The 21,176-nt window shown below is 55.2% G+C and overlaps 1 protein-coding gene across 1 annotated transcript; it reads left to right on the top strand.

The window, feature by feature from the left end:
• Nucleotides 1-241: 241 nt before the first annotated feature.
• Nucleotides 242-17,682, top strand: NCF4 (neutrophil cytosolic factor 4). Its single transcript, XM_045779917.2, has 10 exons — nucleotides 242-448; nucleotides 5,763-5,847; nucleotides 6,203-6,356; nucleotides 8,466-8,536; nucleotides 11,224-11,351; nucleotides 12,535-12,592; nucleotides 13,244-13,342; nucleotides 15,733-15,863; nucleotides 16,109-16,174; nucleotides 17,307-17,682. Exons 1-10 carry the CDS (start codon nucleotides 417-419, stop codon nucleotides 17,500-17,502), a joined length of 1,020 nt encoding a protein of 339 aa, XP_045635873.1. The 5' UTR covers nucleotides 242-416; the 3' UTR covers nucleotides 17,503-17,682.
• Nucleotides 17,683-21,176: the final 3,494 nt, after the last annotated feature.

The following is a 21,176-nucleotide window of genomic DNA, read 5'->3' as shown; positions in this document are numbered from 1 at the left end:
GGCCCCTTGGTGGCCAAGCCAGCACAGGGACCCTGTCTCCGATGGAATGGAGCTCTCTGATGTCGCATGGCAGCCCGGCACCAAGAAATCACATCCAGGAAGTCCTCAAAGCCCCCGAGTCCGTGGATTCCTGCAAACCCAGCATCCAAGGGTGGGTACTTCCCCAATTGGCAGTGCAGCTGGGAGGTGGGGAAGAGGAAGTGTGGGCGGAGGGCTAGACCTAGAGAGCCCAGAGGAGGAGCTTCTTCTCAATGAGAGAGGCAGGGGTGGGGCCTCCCCCCGGCTGGCTCCTGGGGACTCCTGGGACCACAGCAGAGACACAGGGTGGCTAGAGGTGAGTGAGAGGTGAAGTCGGCCGGCCGGGGCCTGGCCAGGTGAAGACTCTCTCCACCTTCTCCCCGGGAGCACCGACGACCATGGCCCTGGCCCAGCAGCTGCGGGCTGAGAGGTGAGTGCCGGAGCCAGTGCCCTCCCTGGGCCTCCTCGCTGTTCCCGGCAGGCCTTGGGGGCAGAGGCCCACCCTCCTGCAGCCCCTTATAGAGGTTAAAAGCTAAGAGGCCAGAGCTGAGTCAGAACCCGGATGCTCAGAAATGCGGATTCTTAGAAGTGTTTCAAGGAAGCCTCTAGTCACGGCTCACTTCCCTCACGCACAGATGAAGGCGCCCAGGCTCAGAGAGGGGAAGTGACTTTCCCAGGGTCACACAGGAGCGGGTGTAGAGGGTGGACAGGTGTCCTGGGCCCCAGGCTGGGCTCGCTGCTTCACCCCATGGTCAGCAATGGCTTTCTATCTTCTGTTCAAACAGAATCACAGGGTCTGGCCTCTTCCTCTTTATCTGGGGCCTGGCTCAAAGTCAAAAGTCTTCCCTTACAGCCCCTGCATTGCTCTCTGACCGCTCACCCTGTTTCCTTTTTCTGCAGAATCCTTAGACCACTTGCATAATATTCTTTTTTTTTTTTTAAGATTTTATTTATTTATTTGACAGAGAGAGACAGCCAGCGAGAGAGGGAACACAAGCAGGGGGAGTGGGAGAGGAAGAAGCAGGCTCCCAGTGGAGGAGCCTGATGTGGGGCTCCATCCCATAACGCCAGGATCACGCCCTGAGCCAAAGGCAGACGCTTAACGACTGCGCCACCCAAGCGCCCCAACTTGTGTAATATTCTATACTGGCTCATTTGTTTTCTGTATCACAGGCTCCCCCATCAGCAGGCCCCAGGACGGTATTTGTCCCCTCATCACCTGCTGTGCCCCCCATATATAGAACAACACGGGGACAGACTAAATGCTCCGGCTATGCTGCCGAATGAGTGAATCAGTGAATGGATCTCTGAACTGGAGAATGTCCTTGGCTCCTTCTAGTCCCATCCTGTCGTGCTGCAGATGCAGGGTCACCTGGAGCACAGCCTAGCCAGGGCCCGTCTCTCCGCAACACTGTGCCCTGAGCTGGGGGGTACCTGAGGCCACGGGGCTTGGCTCCTGCCCTGGATTGGAAGAGCAGGCGACATCAGAAAGAGAGCGTGCCCACTGTGTGGAGTGACTCTGGGGGCCGCCGGAGATGGGCCCGGCCGGTTCATGTCCAAGTGGGCAGCAAAGGGTCCACAGTGGAGTCTAGGGGCTGGAGGTGGAATTTCCAAAGGCTGAAGGTCAGAAGAAAGCTTGTCAGTGTGTGTGTGTGTGTGTGTGTGTGTGTGTGTGTGTGTGTGTGTGTTTGTGGAGAAGTCACGTAAGCAAATGCTTGGAAGAGGGGTCAAGAGGGCCTCGGTGAGCTGGGGGGTGGCGCCGGGGCTGGGGCTGCCCCACCGGACAGGTTCTCACTGGAGACCAGCTGAACCCACAAACACACGGGAAGTAGCTGCCATGTGAGGCTCGTGGCACTTCCTATTTTTCAGGGAATGTATCAGAAGCCATGACACCCACCCAGACCCCCCCCCCTCCCCGCCCCAACGGTGTGCTCCCTCCCTCCCACTCCCTGGGTCTTTTCAGCCACCCTTGCCCCTCGGAGGAGGAGGAAGGGGCGCCCTCCTGCTTCCCTTCATGGGGCCAGGGAGCCAGGTCCGGGGGTCACTGGCCTCCCTGCCCCTCAGGTGCCCCGGATGCATGCTGCTTGAGGCCAGAGTGGAGGATGGAAAGGGAGGGTGAGGGTCCAGCAGGACTTTCTAAGACCCCAGAACCCAGACGTCCAAAGTTCGAAAGGACTATCTTGGGCTAGTGAGTTTGGTTCCAACAAGCATGTGTTGAGCACCTACTGCGTGCAGGAGCCACAAACCTGACCTAGCTGTTACCTGAGGGTCTTGCCGGGCCTCAATCAGCCCCTCCCGTCCAGGCTCCATAGTGGCCTTCGCCTGATGAACATGGGTGCATATGAACCCAGAGCAGCCCGGCCCCAGAAGGCCCCGAGTGGACTTCAGCTCCAAGGGGTCCTGGCTGAGATCTCCGGGGGAGGCTCTTCTGGGGGGATTTCCGGCTGGGTTTGCTGCTCCCCCACCTCCGCCCTGGGGCAGCAGCCTCCTGGCTCAGCCCCCAGCAGGCAGCCAGGCCATTCCCATACTGACCACCAGAGGACTTGCTAAGACACAGGGGGGTGGCCCGGCACAGAGCACCTACGATGTCTCTAGTGTTGTTCTGGGCCCTGGGGGTGCAGCAGTGAGCAGGGTCCCTGCTTTCGTGGGGATTCTGGGGCTGGGCTTGTGACATATGTGACCTCCTGACTTGTGCCATCCCCCCCATAAGCCTCCGTCGCCCACTGCCCCAGGGCAAGGCTCAGGGACTGTGTGATGGGCCCTGCCTGTGTCTTGTGTTACTTTCTGCCTCCCGTTCTGTGTTCTGGCCGCTCTCAGACTGCCTCCACCCTGAAGTTCCTTGCACTTGCCCCTTTCTTGTATGGCTAGAGCCTTTGCACTCAGTTTCCCTTACCTGTCGTGCTGTGGCCAACTCCTCTTTGCTTCTCCCGCTGACCTGGCCCCACTTCTTCCAGGAAGCCCTCCCTGACCATCCTCCGTCTGAGCAAGCAGTGAACCTCAGACATGCAAATCACCCTGCTTTTCTCTCTGATGGACATAAGCCCCATCTTTGAAGTGCCTGCTTGCCAAGCTCTCTTGCCTGCTGTACTACTAGTTCTCCAGGGCTGGGGGTGGGGGGCGGATATAATAATGACCGGGCTCTGGGATAGCTTACAACAGCGTGTGCTTTTCCTACACAGCCTCCCTGACCATTGAAATGATGTTATTTGTTTAGTGTCGAACTCCTTTACTCAGCCATGAGACCCAGGGGGGCAGAGGCCGTGTCCGAATGTGCTTAGAACAGTATGTGAGCTACGCTAGGTGCTAACAAGCGTTTGCCATTATTATTACTACCCTGGGTGGGGAAACTGAGGCTGGGGGGGCTAGGATTTATCTATGTGCATGCAGTGAGCTGTTGGGGCAGCAAAAAATTCTGCTTAGGCTCAAATCCCAGCTTCTCCATTTCCTTGGGCAGGTTCTGTAACCCCTCTGTGCCTCAGTTTCCCTGTCTGTAAAAAGGTGCCAGAAGAGCATGGCGCACACTCAGGAGACTGTTAAGTGTAGTTATGACCAACCTGGCCGATCCCCTGCCCCGGGCCATTTCTATGCTCTGGTTCCTTCCTTCCTGCCTGCCCCGCCCCCGTCCTATTGCAGATGAAATAACCATGAAATGCACAGCCTCTGGGGAGAAAGTGGAGGAGGAAGCTTCTCCTGAGGGTGTTGCCATGGGGGCCTGTGTGGAAAGTGAGTGGGGAGGCTGCCAGTGGCCACTAAGTTGCTTAGGAAGTGGTGGGGATTTCCTCTGCCTGCGCACTGCCACCCTGAGTCCCTCCCCCCCCAGTGGCAGCCACCAGTGCCCTGAGCTAGCCAGAGGTCCCACGCAGCCCAGGCCACGTGGGGACCAGCAGCAGCTGGAACTGGGTGTGTAGACTGGGACACAGATCTCCCCCGAGGGCCTGGCCAGCTTGCCAATGTGGCAGCCCCGCCCCCACTCCTACCCCGTCTCCCAGTTGCTCTGGACTCAGCCACCCCTGGCTGCTCTTTCTCTGTCCCCTTGGCTGTCTGCTTGCTTGTCCTTCACCTGTCCCTCTCAGCCCCCTCTGCTCACAGATTGCTCTTCCGGGGGGGTCTTTACCACAGGTCACGGGCACGTGGTACCTCCCCGACTCCAGCTGAGATCCATCCCCCCCATCCCCAACCACCCCCACTGAGCTCTAGAGCCCCATGAGCTCTTGCTAGACCACAACCTGGGGGCCAAGGGCCTCACATTAGGATGCCTGAAACTCAGTCCATCAGCACTGCTCCCCTCCCCCCCATCCTGGTCAGCATATGGGTGACACGTAGGTGTCACTCTTGACACTGCCCTTTCTTCCCCTCCAAATCCAAACAGTCCCCAGACCCTGCTGGCCATCAGTCAGGAATGACTCACAGATGGGTAGCGTGTCTGCTGGAAGTATATACGTCTGCAGGGCACCAAGGAATTCGTGGGTGCTTAAACAAACAGGGGCTTATTTTTTCACATAACAAGAAGTCCAGAGGTAGGCCACAGCTGCTTATGCAGCTCAGTGACCTCAGGACCAGAATCCCAGAGATTCCTTTGGTCTTCCTCCCGTCTTTGCCTCATGGGGGCAATATGGCTGCTGTGGGACCAGACGGCACCCCTGCTTTCAAGGTAGGCAGAGGGGGAAGGAGAGGAAAACACGCTGGCCTGTCCCTTCCTCTGGATCAGGAAAATGGACACTCCTGGAGAGGCCCTGATGCAGATTCCCTCTTACATTTCATTGGCCAGAACTGGTCACGTGGCTGGTCCTAGCTGCAGGGGAGGCTGGGAAATAGGAATGGGATTATTAGGTTTGGTTCAGACCAGTCATGGCCTATCACCTTGAGGCTAGGCACATTGCCACACTAAAAAAAATGGAGCTTGAATAGCAGGAAGAAGCAGGGGACACAATGAAATAGTGTCTGCCCAGGGTTGTCTCTGTGTCTGTTCTTTCCTCCTGTCCCTGCTGTTTGGCTCGGGCCCCCACCATCTCCCAGCTGTACCACTCCAGGGCCTCGAAGCGCTGCTCTCTCCCTTCCGTCTTGGCCCTCCCTTTCCTCTGCACACAGTTGCCTGAGTTGGCCTCCTACAGCCAGGATCCCTCTGTTCTTACTCTCTTCTGAAGCCTTCCCTGGCTCGCTGTTGCCTACAGGGTCTACTTAGCTCAACACTGGAGACCCTCCTCAGCCTGGCCTCACCTGCCTGTTCAGTCTCTAATCTCAGCTAACTCCGGTCACACTAGACCTGAGCCTACTCCTCGAGCCTTGAAACCTTAGCATATGCTGTTCCCGCTGCCTGGAAGGCCCTCCCCCAAGCCTCTGGGCCTGCTTGGTGGATTTCCCTTTGACCTTCTGTTTGACCTTCTAGACCTGTTTCAAACGCGGCATCGTCCTCTGGGAGGACTTCCCCAGCCTGGGCATGAGGAGCCATTCTCTCTGCGGGACACGGGTTGACTTTGTTTCCCCCTGTGACCCAGGGCCTCGCCCAGGGTCTGACCATGGACGATGCTCCTTAATGCGCGGCTCCTGGATGAATCACCACAGGGCGACTGGCCGGACTGCAATATGGCTGCTGACATCCGGCCCATCTCCGAGTGTCCTGGGCCATGTCACGGCCTGGCCCTGGAAGGGGGGTTGACCGAGGGGTGCCGGACACACCCTTGGTTCCCTCCTGCACACTTAGGCCCAGCGGGCCGTCAGGTGGTAACAAGGCTCTCTTCCCTCAGCGACTTTGAGCAGCTTCCCGACGACATTGCCGTCTCCGCCAACATCGCCGACATCGAGGAGAAGAGGGGCTTCACCAGCTATTTCGTAAGACGGACCCCTGACCCCCAGCTTCTGACCTCTGACCCTCCAACTCTCTCGTCCCCTTAACTTCTCTCGCAGCGGTTCTAATAGGGCGATTTCGCCCTCCAGGGGACGTTGGGTGGTAAATATCTCGAGACTTGGTGCGGGGGTGCGGGGTGCTGCTGGCCTCTGGTGGAAGAGCCCAGAGAGGCTGCTCGGCTCCGCCCGGCGCACAGCACAGCCCCCACCCCAAAGAAGTCGCCGCCTCCCCCACCGCAGAACACTGAGGTTGAGAAACGCTGCTCTAATCCTAAAACCTTCGAACCCCCGCCCTCCTCTGCCTGTGGCCTCGCTACATCCTGGCCTGTGTCCTCCCTAGGTTTTCGTCATCGAGGTGAAGACAAAAGGGGGGTCCAAGTACCTCATCTATCGCCGCTACCGCCAGTTCTACGCCTTGCAGGCCAAGCTGGAGGAGCGGTTTGGGCCGGAGAACAAGACCAGCCCGTTCACCTGCAGCCTGCCCACGCTGCCAGGTAGGCCGGCCCGGCCCGGTCCTTGGCCTGGGGAGCTGGGCGCCCTGCCGCACGACCGCGCTGTCCTGGCAGTCACCGGCTGCCCCCTCCAGCCTCCACCCTTGACCTCCTGCCCCGCCCCCGCCCCGTTGCAGCCATCCGTCCCTAGTGCGTCTTGGGGACTCACCTTCAGCGCCCCCTGCAGCCCTGTCTGAGAGCTGCCCTTTGACGGCCGCCCCAGCTCCCGCAGTTCCCCGGGGCTCTTCCTCCCTACCCGCTCGGCTGGAACACGGTGGGCACCCTAGCTTTTCTTCCGGACAGTCCCCTCACCCCTTGCCTCCTGGCCTCTCTCCCCCGCTCAGTCCACACAGGCACTTCGGATTGGCCCAAATCTCCAGCAGCTCGGCGCCTGCCCTCTCGAGCCGTGCAGGAGTGTGGGGTGCCGGGTGCGCGGGTGGTCTCGGGGTGCCCCCACGCCCTACAGGTCGCGTACAACCACCGTTCCCACCAACAGCAGAGACGCTTCCTGACCTTTCCGTCTTGGGGCTCCACACTCTGCCTCTGGCTTGCTCTTGTTTTCTCTCTGTCCTGGCAGAGGTCCCGGCAGAGGTCCCGGAGGAGCTGAAGCTGTTCCCCCCCCCACCCTCCGGGGCTCCTGGCTTCTCTTCTGCTTTGGAGCCACTCCCACTCGCACCTGCTCCTTCCCTGTCTCTGGGCTGCAGGCGAAAGGGCGGTCTTGCTCTGAGCCAGCCTCCCCTCCAGGCTCCAGGGAGCTTTGCCCCTCCCTCCTCTCTGTAGCTTTCCCGAGGCAACTTGGTCCTCCTTGTACACCTGCCTTCTCCGTATTTACGGACTCTGCCAGGCTCTCCCACAGCCTCAGTGCTCCTGCCTTTAGACAAACCTGTGCCACGAGGAGGCTTTCTGGCCATCAGCCCCCTTGAGCCCCGACAGCCCTCAAAATCTCCTTTCTTTTAGGAGTCACTCACGGTCCCCCTTCTCCTCTCCCATCCCCTGCTCATCCACCGGCTTGGTTTCTGCTGTCACTGCCCCACCGAATTCCCCTTGGGACTGTGGCCGTGACCTGTTAAGTTGGACTTCTGTGGGCATATCCTGGCCTCACCTTCACTGTCCCGCTTCCTCCTCTGGGAAGCTCTCCCTGACCTCCTCCCTGGTCTCCTCCTACCTCACCGGCTGCTCCTCCACTTCTTACGGAATCTGCCCCCTCTGCTGCTCCTTGGAAGGTTCTTATGTGTTCTCTACAGCGCCATCCCTGACTTTCTTCTCCCTCCCAACACCCTCCCCACAACCAGGTAATCTGACCTCTGACCTTAACGTCTCTCTTGTGCTGCTAAGTCCCAAGGCCTCCCTACCCCAGACCCCGGATGCTGCCCTCCAACCACGTCTGGACACCAGCCCCTGCCCATCTCACGGCAACAGGAGCCAGACATTTGCCTTCTGCTGGGGGTTCTTGGGGGAATGGTTCGACCAGGGCCCCCACCTAAGGCTCCAGGAGACGACATTTGTCTTGGGTCAGCCAACATCTGTTTCCCTTTTCCCTTAACATGCTGCCTGGCTTTTGAGGAACAATTTATTCATCTACTGAACGAATACTGATTGATGGGGGCACTATGCTAGACCCTTGGTTCCTCACCTTGGGGGGCATATTAGAAGTACCTTGAGATTTAAAGAATTCTGAGGCCCAAGTCCCACCCCCAGAGATTCTGCTTTAATGATTCTGGGGCGAGTCCTACACAATGAGATTTTTAAATGCTCCCCCAGTGACTTAAATGTGTAGCTGGCATTGAGGACCCTCGTCTTAGGTGACGGACTACAGCTGCGGGCAAAGCAGAGATCCTCCTCTCTTGGAGCCAAGAATCGTGACTGTGTGTGTGTGTGTGTGTGTGTGTGTGTGTGCATGTAGAAAAGGGCAATAAATAAGTAAAACAAGAAAAATATCAGCTGGCGACAGTACAACCCAGAGAACGCAAGCTGAGAGTTGGGGTGGCCCGGGGTGGCCCCTTCAGCACGGCTGAGCCGATGGGAAGATTCCTGGCCTGGGTGGGCGGCTCTGAGCCCAGAGCCCCGCGGTCTTGGGCCAGGCTGCCAGGGCGGCTCTTTGCGTTTCCGCAGCCAAAGTCTACGTGGGAGTGAAACAGGAGATCGCAGAGATGCGGATACCTGCCCTCAACGCCTACATGAAGGTAATGGCGGGGCCATGTCACCTTGGTCCCTGGGAGGGTGGCTCTCTGGCTCCGATGGCCCCCATCTTCAGTCCTTAAGGGCCAGGCCTGGGGAGAGAAACAGGATGTGTTCTCAGGGCTCCAGAGGGTGGGGTGGGAGCAGTGGAGAAGGAACAAGGAACCACGCTTTGAATCGACAAGTTTGGTGTCTGTGCTGGGCGTTCTGATACCGAGGGGAATAGGATCCAGTATCTGTCCTCAAGGTACCTGCTGCCTGGTGGGGACACGGACAGGGAGTCACAAAACCACGGCCTATGTAACAGGGGCATGATGGGCCAGGGCCTCACCTCGCTCACACAGTGCCTTTGTACAAACTGGAGAAAGGCTCTTGTAAACTGTCTGCATCCCTAGGAGATGAGAGCACAGAGAAAGAAGCAGCTTGAAGGCAGAGACCAGACTGGTCAGGAAAGGCCTGCTACCAATCAGGACTGTGCAAGAAAGGGACCGTGTGCCTCATGAGGTAGTGAGCACCCCATCACTAGAGGCATCCAAGCTGAGGCTTGATGGCAACCTTAAGAAATTAGCGAGGGAAGCCCACTTCAGAGCACAGAGGCACCCTCACAGCCAATGACGGCTCCCCTCCTCTTCTATTCTCATGGCTGAAGGGCACGGAGCTAGGGGTTGTCAGTCTTCTGTCTGATACTGACTGGGTGATTTGAGGCGAGTTGCTCATCCACTCTAGGCCTTGGTTTCCTCACCTATGAAATGGGGCAATGCCTCCAGCTCACTGATCTCACGGGAGGGGAGTGATGTTGGAAGCTTCCAGAACGTGAGAGATCATCGCTCCCAGTGGCGTGAGCGGCAGGAGGAGTGGAGAGGAGCTGGGAGGCAGGAGAAGAAGACCCCGGCCCTCTCCAGTGGCTGCAGGAATTCTAGGCTCTGAGCAGAGGGTGGGTGGGAACTGGAGGCATCTCCCCCCAAGGGGGCGCTGTGACAGCTGTTCCTTCAGGGCGGCTGGAGGCTCCTGTCTTCTCCTGCAGGGCTAAGAGAGGGGAGATCTCTGGAGGGAGGGATGAGGCCGTGGAGCTGGGGGCTCTTCCCCCCACACCTGGGCTTAGCCACCAGCCGCCTGGAGGATCCCATCTCTGCCTATCTGTCTGATTTGGTTCCTCAAAGCCCAGGAGTCAATCACTGCAGGAATCTCTGCTATGGGTAACCCCAGCCTTTGCTTGAAATGTTCAGGGACGGGGAGCTCACTACCACGCTTCCCTGCGCATCCCCTGTTGGACAGCTATTAGAAAAATCTGATTCCCTGTAACTTCCACCCACCAGTGTCGCCACTGTCCTTGTGGAGAATATGGGTCATGTGATAATGACACCTGCCTGGAACCACGTGGGGTGCTTTGACCAGCAGCCCGGAGGCTCTTGACATACATTTGTAGGATAAATGAATAGGCTTATTTATTTCCCTCAATGACTTGTGAGTTAGATGCTATGCTCCCTATTCACAAATGAGCAATGGAGCCCTCACTCCGGGTCATAGAGCAGCTGGATCGGAGGGCTGGGATTCGAACTCGCGGCTCTGTGTACCCACCGCGCTGTGTTGTAATGGAAGCGGCAGTGACAGCAATCATCTCCAACTCTGACGGCACACTTGCTGGGTGCCTGGTAGTGTTCTAAGTGTTGCGCACACATCGCTCATTTAACCCTTACGCCATCCCACAAGGCAGGCGCTAGGATCATCCCCGTTTTATTAATGAGCATAGGGAGGCGTGCTTGCCCGAGGTCACCCAGCTGGCGAGTGGGATTTGATCCCAGGTGCAGCTTGGCTCAGGGTCTGTACCCTTAAACCCATCTCTGGGCTGCCTCCCAGCCCTCCCCATGTGACAGCCGTGTCCTTTCCGGGCTCTGCATTCCCAGTTCCTCCAGGATGGATCTCTGGGCCCCTCCTGCTGCCTCCATGGGATTCTCCGAGGGGGTTTGGGTGCGTCTGGAGTACTCCTGGGGACCTGTGCTTTGTGCAGCTTGGGAGGATGACCCTGCCGGGGTCCGGGTACATTGCGTCCTCACGGAGTGTAAGTGGTGGGTATAACCAGGATGAGATTGAATGAGGGTCCCGACTCCACTGCTCCTTATCTCTGCCAACAGGGTCAGGTCCTTTGCCTCTCTGAGCCTCAGTTTCCCCAACTGTGATATGAGATCAAGTAGCAGGAAGCAGTTTTTAGGCTGTAATACCACTAACCATTATTGTTTTGGGTCATTTGAGGTATTCTTCCTCCCACTATTGTCTCATTTTTATCTCAAGGCTGGGCCTTGGGGGCAGATGGCTCTGGGTGGTCCAGCTCTGTCATTCTCTAGGCCAGGTAGCCTGGGGCAGGTCCCCTAACCTCTCTGACACTAACTTTCAGGTGGTCGTGAGATGGAGTGAGGTCACCCAGTGTGGCACTCAATACGGTGTCTGGACTGTCATCACTGCATCATTTTACCTGTTGTCACCATTATTGTCCTCTCCAAAGGAACTGTCCTCAAGCAGTTGGTCCCCTCTGATCTGGAACCCAGGAGGAAAGCTTATGCCACGTTGAGCAGCCAGAGAAAGCGTTACTAGAGAGAGAGGGACCAGCATGGGGGACGGGGATGGGACAGACGGGCTGGGATGTCCAGACGTTTCTGTTGCCCACCCCTCGTCCTGCCTCCTCTCCCAAACGCAGAGCCTCCTTAGCCTGCCCATCTGGGTGCTGATGGACGAGGACGTCCGGATCTTCTTCTACCAGTCGTCCTTTGACTCGGAGCAGGTGCCCCAGGCGCTGCGCCGGCTCCGGCCGCGCACCCGGAAAGTGTAAGTGCCCGGCCCCTACGCTCCCGTGGGACAGGCCCCAGGCCCCTTGCCAGGTGCTCCTAACCACTCTGTCCCAGATACCCCTGTGACAAAGGCACTTCTTTTCCCTGGAGGAAGAGAAAAACTAGATATCAATTCCATCCCTGAACGCCCCAGGATGTGCAGCTTGTTAGGTGAGCTTGGAAAACCGAGCACAGGGCCTGGAGGGGTCGAAGGTGGGTGCATTTTGATGTGTGTGACAGTGAGGACCGGAGGACAGGGGCTGGGCCACTGATGGGGAGAGTTGGGTGCCCCAGCACCCATGGGGGATGCCTCAGGACTCGAGGTGCTTGGGGAGAGTGGAGAGGGGGAGAGAAGGGCGGAGCTGCTCTCTCCACAGACACTTCCAGAGAATGTCCTGGGATGCCCTGTCCCCCGATCGTGCAGTTCCATGGGGCTGGCTGTGGCTTCTGGGGTGTCACACTTGGCCCCCAGGGGACACTGCTGCTTCCTCACTGATTCCAGAGAGCCCACCACTCCCTTCCAGCTCTCTCCTAAGCAGAAAATAATCACAGAAAATCCAAGCCACTGTGATAGGGCTGCGCTTCCAAAGGCCAGGCTGCTGCTGCTAAGAATTCCAGGGACAGGGCCCCCGAGCCCCGGCCTTCCTCCCAGGGCCTCCCTCCTTCCTCAGGCTACTATCTCTGAGTGTCCTCTCGGTGCCTGGCCATCTCCCAGAGGCACGCGGGCAGGCATGGTCTCCACTCTAGCTGAGCCATGCGGCAGCCCTGTGCCCCGAGCCCTGGCGCAGAGGGCCTCTCCAACCCATTTCCTTGGCTGAGAAATTAGAGGTTAGGTGCGGGGAGTAGAAGGAAGAACAGACGTGAAAGTGTTGATAAGTTAGGATGCTGAGCAAATGTGTATCTTCCTCCCCACCTCCTTGCTGATTCTCTGTTTCCTGGTCCACAAAGGGGATACAGTCCCTTCCCCATAGGCAATGGGAACTGTGTGTGCTTGTGTGCGCATGCGTGTGTGTGTGTTTTGTGTGTGTGTGTGTGTGAGATGGCCCAGAGGAGCAGTTGTAGCTGCATTTTTAATGTCTTCTCCCTCCCCCGCCTTTCCTGCCCCTAATGAGGGGCTCGTTTGGGGACAGAAGCAGGGAGCCAGGCCCTGAGGGAACCAGGCCTCCCTTTTGTCTCCACAGCAAGAGCGAGTCCCCACAAGGCGCCATCTTTGACCGCATGGCAGCTCCGCGAGCAGAGGTAACCCCACTGGGCCAGGCCTCCTACCCCACCTCTGGGCTCCACCCTTCGCCACTGTGCCCCTCCTGCTGGGTGCCCTGTGTGTGCCCACAATTGGCGTTGGGTGCTGCAGGTTGGAGGGGCCTCAGCCTCGGCCCTAAGGGCACCCAACCCAGCTGACAGGAGGTGATATGGGGAGCGCTCAGGTAGAGGGGAATGTGGCCATCCATCATCCGGCCTCCTCCAGGCCAGCCCCACCATGGTGACTGAAGCATCAGAGATGACTCAAACCAGGCCCTGGCCTCAAGGAGCTCCCGGCTCCCTGGGGACACACATGTAGAAACAGTGTGGTCAGTGCCCTGGCTTATGGGAGCTCAGGAGCCCACATGGAGGCCTGGAGGGCTGAGGAAGGTGCTCGGCCCAGGGAGTTTGGATCCTTGCCCCTCTGTGCTCATCCCAGCAGGTCTGAAAGGAGTACCATTCTGGAGTCAGAGAGACCTGGGTTCTAATTCTGGCTCCTCCACTAACACATGGAGTGGCCTCTGACAAGTCAGCGGTGCTCCCTGAGCCAGTTTCCTCATCTGTTAACTGGGATACTGAAGTATGCAAAGCAGTTTCGTAGGAATTCAGTGAATGCTCCCTTCCTCCTGCCCTACTGCACTCTTCTCCCAGGCCCTGTTTGACTTCACTGGCAACAGCAAACTGGAACTGAATTTCAAAGTTGGAGATGTGATCATCCTTCTCAGTCGGATCAATAAAGACTGGCTGGAGGTGAGGGCGGGTGAGCATGGAGATGAGGGGGGTGAATATGGGGGTGAGGCTGGAGGTGGGGGGGTGAACATGGGGGTGAGGCTGGAGGTGAGGGGGGTGAGCATGGCGGTGAGGCTGGAGGTGGGGGGTGAGCATGGCGGTGAGGCTGGAGGTGGGGGGGTGAGCATGGGGGTGAGGCTGGAGGTGAGGATGGGAGTGAGGTTGGGGATGAGGATGGGAATGAGGATGGGGGTGAGGTTGGAGGTGAGGGTTGGTTGAACATGAGGGTGAGGCTGGAGGTGAGGATGGGAGTGAGGTTGGGGATGAGGATGGGAATGAGGATGGGGGTGAGGTTGGAGGTGAGGATGGGGGTGAGGATGGGGGTGAGGATGGGAGTGAGGATGAGAGTGGGGATGGTGGTGAGGATGGGGGTGAGGTTGGAGGTGAGGATGGAAGTGAGGATGGGGGTGAGGCTGGAGGTAGGATGGAGATGAGGATGGGGGCGAGGATGGGGGTGAGGATGGGAGTGAGGTTGAAGGTGAGGTTGCAGGTGAGGTTGGAGGTAAGTTGGAGGTGAGGTTGTTTCGGGTCTGGTTGTGGGGGGAAATCAGAGGGGACAGGGGCAGGGAATGCCCCAGGGAAGAGATGCCATCTGAGGATAGTCCTGGAAATCAGAGCAGCCAGCTGGGGGCAGTGTTAGGAACACAGCCACAGGGGAGGCAGGTGTGTGGCTGGAATAGAAGATTCTGGAGACCACACTTGGTCTCCAGTTGCTTCGGGCAAGTCGGTTAATCTACTGAGTTTAGCATCTTGGCCTGTCATGGGGTTTTGCAGCCGCGGCACTGTTGACTTCTGGGGCCACAGTTCTTGGTGTGGGGCCAGCCTGTGCATCGCAGGGGTTTAGCCGCATCCCTGGTCTCTGCTCACGAGACGCCAGCAGCAGCCCTGCAGTTGTCAATCAGGTGTCTCCAGACACTGGGCCTTGGGGGAAGAAATCACCTGCAGCTGAGACTCACTGGTGTGTCACCTGGGATGATTTCCCTTACTGTGTGGGCAGCGAGAAAAGACAGTGATGCGGACCTTGAGTTCTGGTGTGAGACTATCTGCTGTCATTTCCTGGCTGTTTTTAACTAGCTTTACGTCCCTGGGAACTTTGCTCAACCCTGTGGTTTCCTTTTCTGTAAACGAGATCGCTGTCGGGCAGTTTCTTCATCGCGGTCCTGGGAGGGCTCCCCGAGGCGCAGCTGTTCGGGGCTTGGCCCATAGAGGGCCTAGATGCATCCGTCGGGCTGGCGCTGGGGCTGCTGGGAAGGTCACAGGAGACTCTTGACGCCAGGGCTTGTCTTGATCGTTGCTTCGTTCCCACGCGCGGCATGTGTGGCCCCTACAGGGTTCATGTTGACTCAGTGAATGGAGATGGGAAGCCCTGGCCCTGGCTCCAGCTGTTTGGATTGGGTCCTGTTGTTCTTAAACAAGATTCCCTTTTGTCGAGGCTCCTGAGGCAGAGGGTAACTAAAGGAGGTGGTGGGACGGGCCCCAGGGGGACTGCGGGGAGGGGAGGGTCCCTGGCCTCCAGGGGCTAGAGAGGTGCGTGGACCTTTGGTCTCACAGACTTAGCAGCTTTGATCGTACCCCGGTCCTGGAGCCCTGTCTTGGGACCTATGGCTCTTGCAGCTGTAGGGTATTGCTGGGAAGCTGTCCAGAAATAAGGAATGCCTGTTACCTTCTTGTTTTCTGAAAAGTTCTCTATGTGAATAGGCTGGCTGATTTCTGGCCTTGGTTAAGGAGAGGGTCAGGGGAGCAGCGAGGGGACTACTTTGAGGGAACTGGGATGTGGATACTATGTCTTCTCTAGGTTTGTGAAGATTAAGAGAACATTGCTTGGCTGGGGCTGGGCAGAGCTTTCTGGCTGTTGGCTCTGGAGCACGTGCTCTGTGCTATCTGCAGAATGAATGAATGAACGAATGAATGAATGAGTGAAGAAAGCCACCCCTTCATCTCCCTCCCCTGTTCTGTGTTCCTCCTTAACACCGTGGCCGCTGGCTGAGCATGAAGCTGACCCACGTCCCTGCGCATGGCCCGCATTGCCCGTCACCCATTGTAATACGCGCTCCCAGCCGGAGGGCAAGGACTGCCATCCACTCTGAGTCCCAGACCTGCCACGTGGCTGGTGCTCACGAAGTCTGTGAATGAGTGACTGAATTAGATCAAAGCAGCTTTCCAGATAAAGTGAGATCTTGACCTATTCTAGAACAGAAATATGTCTTTTGGGGTGAACATTATGGCGACCTTGGTCACTTTTTCTTCTGCATACGACCTCGTCTTCATCATCATAAGGGAGTGGGGGGAGCGAGGTTCGGCCCCGCTGCCTCTCCTCCCACCGACAGGGCAGCCCCTCCTTTCCTCCTCAGGGTACTGTCCGGGGAGCTACGGGAATCTTCCCACAGTCGTTCGTAAAGATCCTCAAGGACTTCCCGGAGGAAGAAGACCCCACCAACTGGCTGCGCTGCTACTACTATGAGGACACCATCAGCACCACCAAGTGCGTGGCCTGGCCCCCTCCCCACCCGCCCCCTGCCCCGCCCTGCCCCCCACATCACACTCTGGGCGCTGAGAAGTAAAGCAGAGCTCCCCTCGCCCAACTAAAAGCCTGCAGCGGCTCATCCTGCCCTCCAGACAAGCCACAGCTGGGTAACAAGATGTCAAGATCCAGCGTGGTCCTGCTGGCCTGTTCCCGTGTCCCCCTTTGGCCCGATGCCCCCTCACCGCTGCCCGTTGTCCCCTTAGGGACATCGCGGTGGAGGAGGACCTCAGCAGCACTCCGCTGTTCAAGGACCTGCTGCAGCTCATGAGGTGAGAGGCGGAAGGGCGGGGGCCAGACCCCTGGAGGAGCGAACGGAGGGAGGAACAGAGCCAGTGAAGGCGTCTGTTTGATCCCTAGCGGGGCAGATAGCAGCCTCCCATGACGGAGATGAGTGGGGGTCTGCAGAGAGACGTGCAAGGGCTTGGAGGAGGTCACACAGTTTGCGAGTGAGGATTTGCAGCCAGAGCTAGAGACTTCCCTGCCAAAAACCTTGGACTTGGGTCCTCCGCCGTCAGAGGACCACCAGCTCCCAAGAGCCAGCCTGGTCCCACAGACGGGAATAACCTGAGTCTATTCCTGACTATGAAAGGAATTCCTCTTCATTAATTAAAAAGCCAAGAATGTCAGAAATCACAGAAAGGTAGAAAGAAGTGAAGTATAGATATTCCTCCTCTCATCATTAGATACACATCCAGATGGGCTCCGTGCACACCTCCAGCCTCACCCCATAAATATGATGTCAGCGGGCTGCGTGGTGTCCTTCTGAGAACGCGCTGTAATCAATGTAGCCATCCCCTTCTTGGCCAATTTGATCATCCTCCCCTTTCTTGCTAGCAGAAATAATGCTGGGATTCTCATATTTGGTGACTTGCCTGATTGTTCCCTCAGGATGAGTTTCTAGAAGTGGAATTTTGGAATCAAGGTGTTTGCAAGTCTGTTAGGCTTCCAACCCCATTTGTTGAGTTACCAATAGGAAGGTTGTATCAGTTTTTACTGTCGCCAGCCACGTGCACCCCACACCAGACAGTCCCAGTCCTTCAAGAGTTCTCCTCCGTAGCGGCATGCAGCTAGCTCTGGGGGCTTAATTCTCTCTACTGTGTGCCTGGCCAAACTCACTCCTCTTCCCCACGATGGCTCTTAACTCTGCACATTTATACACAAGGCATTTCAGGCTGTGCCACTAATTTATTGTGAAGGCCCCTTCTTCCCCGTAGGTCTCAGTTTCTCCATCTGTACAATGGGACGTTGGACCACAAAGGTGATAAGGCCTGTGTCAAGTTCTGACCTCTTCTGATTCTTAAATCCTGGCTCTAAAACTCCCTCAGCGCCCACTCCCTGTCTCCCTTAGGCTTAGGTCTAAGGCCCCTGGACCTTTTATTAACCCTGATCTTTCCTACCCAGACGGGAGTTCCAGAGGGAGGATATCGCCCTAAATTACCGGGATGCCGACGGGGATCTGGTGCGGCTGCTCTCAGATGAGGACGTGGCGCTCATGGTGAGGCAGGCCCAAGGGCTCCCCTCCCAGAAGCGCCTCTTCCCCTGGAAGCTGCACGTCACCCAGAAGGATGACTATGCCGTCTACAACACTGTCCCCTGAGGCGATGGTGTCCCTGGGGCAGGAAGGGACCCTTGGTAAGAAGCCCTCCGAGGAAATTAGGACCAGGAAAGCCTGGGAGCATGGGACAGACTTCCTGGTTCGAATCCATGGACCGGCTGGGCTTGGCTTGTATTCTGTCTATCTGCACACTTGGTCTTGAAGTGAAATAAAGCCTTTCATCTCAAAGGTCCAGACTGTGAAAGACAGTATCTTTTGAGGAAAGAATGGAGAGGGAGTAAAATCCCTATTAATGAGTGTCAGTTAGGGGTCATTTATATATGGAAGGGGGCCCTGGCATTGGGCCTGTATGCTAGCTGCCCCGTTCCCTTGCCCTGTCCACCAACATCAAGACATTGGCAGGGCCGTGCTCCCAAGAAACCCGTTGGGATATCCTTCCTTGCCTCTTCCTAGCTTCTGGGGGTTTTCTGGCATTCTTTGGGATTCCTTGGCTTATGGATGCGTCATTTCCATCCTCCATACTCACACAGTGTTCTTCGTGTGTCTCTTCACATCTTCTCTCTGTGTGTATCTGTCTCTGTGTCCAAATTTCCCCTTTTTTATAAGGACACCAGCCATATTGGATTAGGGCCACCCTAAGCACTCCATTTTGACCTCACTTCTCTCTATAGACCCCATATCCATGGAAGGGCACATTCTGATGTCCTGGGGGTTAGGACTCCAACATATATTGGTGGGGGGTATACAATACAACCCATAACAGCACACTAGAAAATATCCATTCAGCAAAAATTCAACAGAACTTGAAAGCTCCGTTGTAGCAAATCCAGTTGTTTGGCTTCTAACATGTGGCCTGGCCAGACTGATTGAGGGGCCCTAGGTAGGACAGTCTGCAAAGAATCACCACCTCACAAGAAGGGGTGGGGTTCTTCAGTGACCCTCCCTCTCCCCTTTCCCCCCAAGCCCTCCATGATCACAGCTGGGGCCGGAACCCACAGCATGGAGGGGTGGGAGTTGTTCTGAAATGCAGAGGCGCTGCTGTCAGAATGCTCGAGCCCCAGGGAGGCCATGTTGTTGGGAGGCTGGGCCAGGGACTCTTGTGATGGGTCCAGGCCCTGGGAGTGAGAGCTGAGGTGACCTTGACAGAGCGGCATCCCTGCCTCCAAGCAGAAGCAGAAGAAGGCTCCCTCTGGAGTGAGGTGTCCTCAGTTTGGGTTGATGGATTCAGATGAAGCAAAGGCTCATAGTCAAAGATCACTAACTCTCTGTGAGTGAGACTAGGCAGTGAGAACAAGCAATAGCTTTAGAGCCCCAGGGACAACAAGTGTTTGAACTATGTGACTAAAATGTTTAAAGCAATAAAGAATCAAAACATAAAAATGAACAAGCCAAAGAAAATGATCAGGCAGATTTGCAAAAGGGAGCTGGAATGTACGTACACGCTTATGTGTGTACCCACGTGCAGATGTGTGTGTGTGCATCTCCTGAAACAGAAAACCCAGTGGGTGGGTCAGACAGGATCCTAGAGAGGAGAAAACCAGTGCATTGGAAAAGAGGAAAATCAAAGAAATTACCCAGACTAGAACACCGAGAGACAAGTGGTTGGAGAATATGAAAATGAAGTTAAGACATACAAACAACAGAACGTGGTTTTTAAAAAATTGGAATCTCAGAAAGAGAAAATACAGAGAATGGAGAAGCAACATTTAAGGAGATGGCAGACGCCGTATTTCAAAACTGATGGGAAATCAAATCTGTGGGTCTAAGGAGCATGTCTGGACAAGCAGGAGAGAGAAAAAGTGCTCCATCCCTGGCTACATTTTGAAACTGTAAAAACTCTGAAGTCAAGGAGAAGATTTTAAAAGTGGAGAAGGTTGAGGTCACTACAAAATAACAATTAGCATGATACGCGGACTTCTCAACAGTATCAGTGGAAGCCAAAGTCAACAGCATGGTATCCACATTTTGGAGACAAAATAACCTTCAATCAAGAATTATATGCTCAGCAAAACCATCTTTCAATAGTGACGGTGACATGAAGACATGTACAGATAAAAACTGAGATGTTGCCACCAAGATCCTTGAACTCAAAGTATCTTTAAAGCACGTTCTTCAAGAAGAAGAAGATCCTTGAGGGACGGTTTGAGATGCAAGAACACATGATTAACAAAAGCAATGATAAGTATTGTGGTGGATTTGTCTTATGTTGACTTGCTAAGCTGAAACGGTATTTCCAAGAACTTCCTTCCCTGCGTGGATCCAGATGGGTGGGGGCCATCAGAGCCATTCTGCACGAGATTCAGAAGGGGGTTGTTTGCAGCAGGAAGCTTCTCCATAGTAAAGAGATCCTGCTGCAGGTCATGCATGTTGTCGCTCGTCTGCTGGGTCACAGGGTGGAACTTTGGAACACAAAAGTCAGAGAGAAGATCTTCAAAGCAGTGAGCGAAAGTTGAAATTGCCACAAAAGGACAGCACTTAGAATGACAACAGGCTTTTCGGTAACCCCTTCAATGTCAGGTCCCAGCTCCTGTGCTGGATGTGTGTTTAGCACCAGTCTCCTCTGCAGCTCACCCTCACTGGAGTCTCGGAGGTGGTGAGAGGCCGATGTGGTTCCAGCCCGTCCTCATGGTTCCAGCTTGTGCCTGGAGGTTTCTGTTTGCCCTTGTTTCTCTCAAGTCGCACATGTCTTCTATTTTTGACAGCCTCCCCGGCAGACCTGACACAGATGCAATAGCATCATATAAAAGGTTTAACCAGTTCCCACGATTGAGGAAGATTGAATCCTCAAGGCAAAACTCTTGTTACATCTTTCCTAGTGATCAGCTTCTCTGATGGAATCCTGACTCATACACATGCATATAAATTCAAAGACATTCTCAATATAAATTAATAATAGTGTCTAATGTCTAGAGTTAAAAAAGGACAGAATTAATATATTGGATGATAATAATCATACGTGCATTGGGAGAGGTGGAATTAAAGTATTCTGAGGTGCTTACGCTATGCACAACCAGAGTTAAAAATTGTCTAACATTAGTTAGGCTTTGCCAAATGAAATGTGCAGGGTAAAATTTCAATGAAAATCATCCAAAGAATAGGAAAAGAACACATGTGTTTCCTAATATTTACATCAAAATGAATAAGAAGAAAGGAAACCAATTTTTTAATTGGCACAGTCAGAAAAGCATGTGACTCTTGATCTCGGGGTTGTAAGTTTGAGCCCCACATTGGGTGTAGAGATTAATTAAAAATAAAATCTTCAGAAAAAAAAAGGAGGCAAGAAAGAAGAAAAAAGAAGGAGGATTCAGAAAGTGACTTGGCAAAAAATAAATTCAAATATATCAATAATTTTGACACTTTAAACGGTATATGGACTCAATGCACCAATTACAAAATTGTCAGATTAGATTTTTTAGAAAATTAAGTCCATGTGAGTGTCGTACACATGAGAGACTCAAATAAAATCTAAGGACATAGAAACATGGAAAGTAAAAGCATATAAGAAGATATGCCTGACAACTACTAAGCAAAAGACAGCTTGGTGGTGGGGGTGGGGGTGGGGGTGTCTCTAGAGACCCACAGTCTATTTTTGTGTAAACTTGGCACAGAGTTAGTGACAGTTCCTGACCCTGAGCTACGTAGTTATGCTTACCATAACCAATTGTCTCTATTGTTCCCTTAGACTTTGTTGCTTTGGGGGTGTGTGTGACTTTTTA

This window comes from Ursus americanus, chromosome 17 (assembly GCF_024610735.1).
Source record: "Ursus americanus isolate L20-20 chromosome 17, mUrsAme1.1.p, whole genome shotgun sequence".
Lineage (NCBI taxonomy): Eukaryota > Metazoa > Chordata > Mammalia > Carnivora > Ursidae > Ursus > Ursus americanus.
Note: the sequence above shows the minus strand (reverse complement) of the source record. Positions and strands in the feature narration are given on the sequence as shown.

Bases quoted from the DNA above. Each gene is read 5' to 3' on its own strand.
- NCF4 (XM_045779917.2), top strand. From the start codon at position 417: ATGGCCCTGGCCCAGCAGCTGCGGGCTGAGAG. The intron at 449-5,762 runs GTGAGTGCCGGA...CTCTTCCCTCAG, and splicing joins CAGCAGCTGCGGGCTGAGAG to CGACTTTGAGCAGCTTCCCG. The intron at 8,537-11,223 runs GTAATGGCGGGG...TCCCAAACGCAG, and splicing joins CCCTCAACGCCTACATGAAG to AGCCTCCTTAGCCTGCCCAT.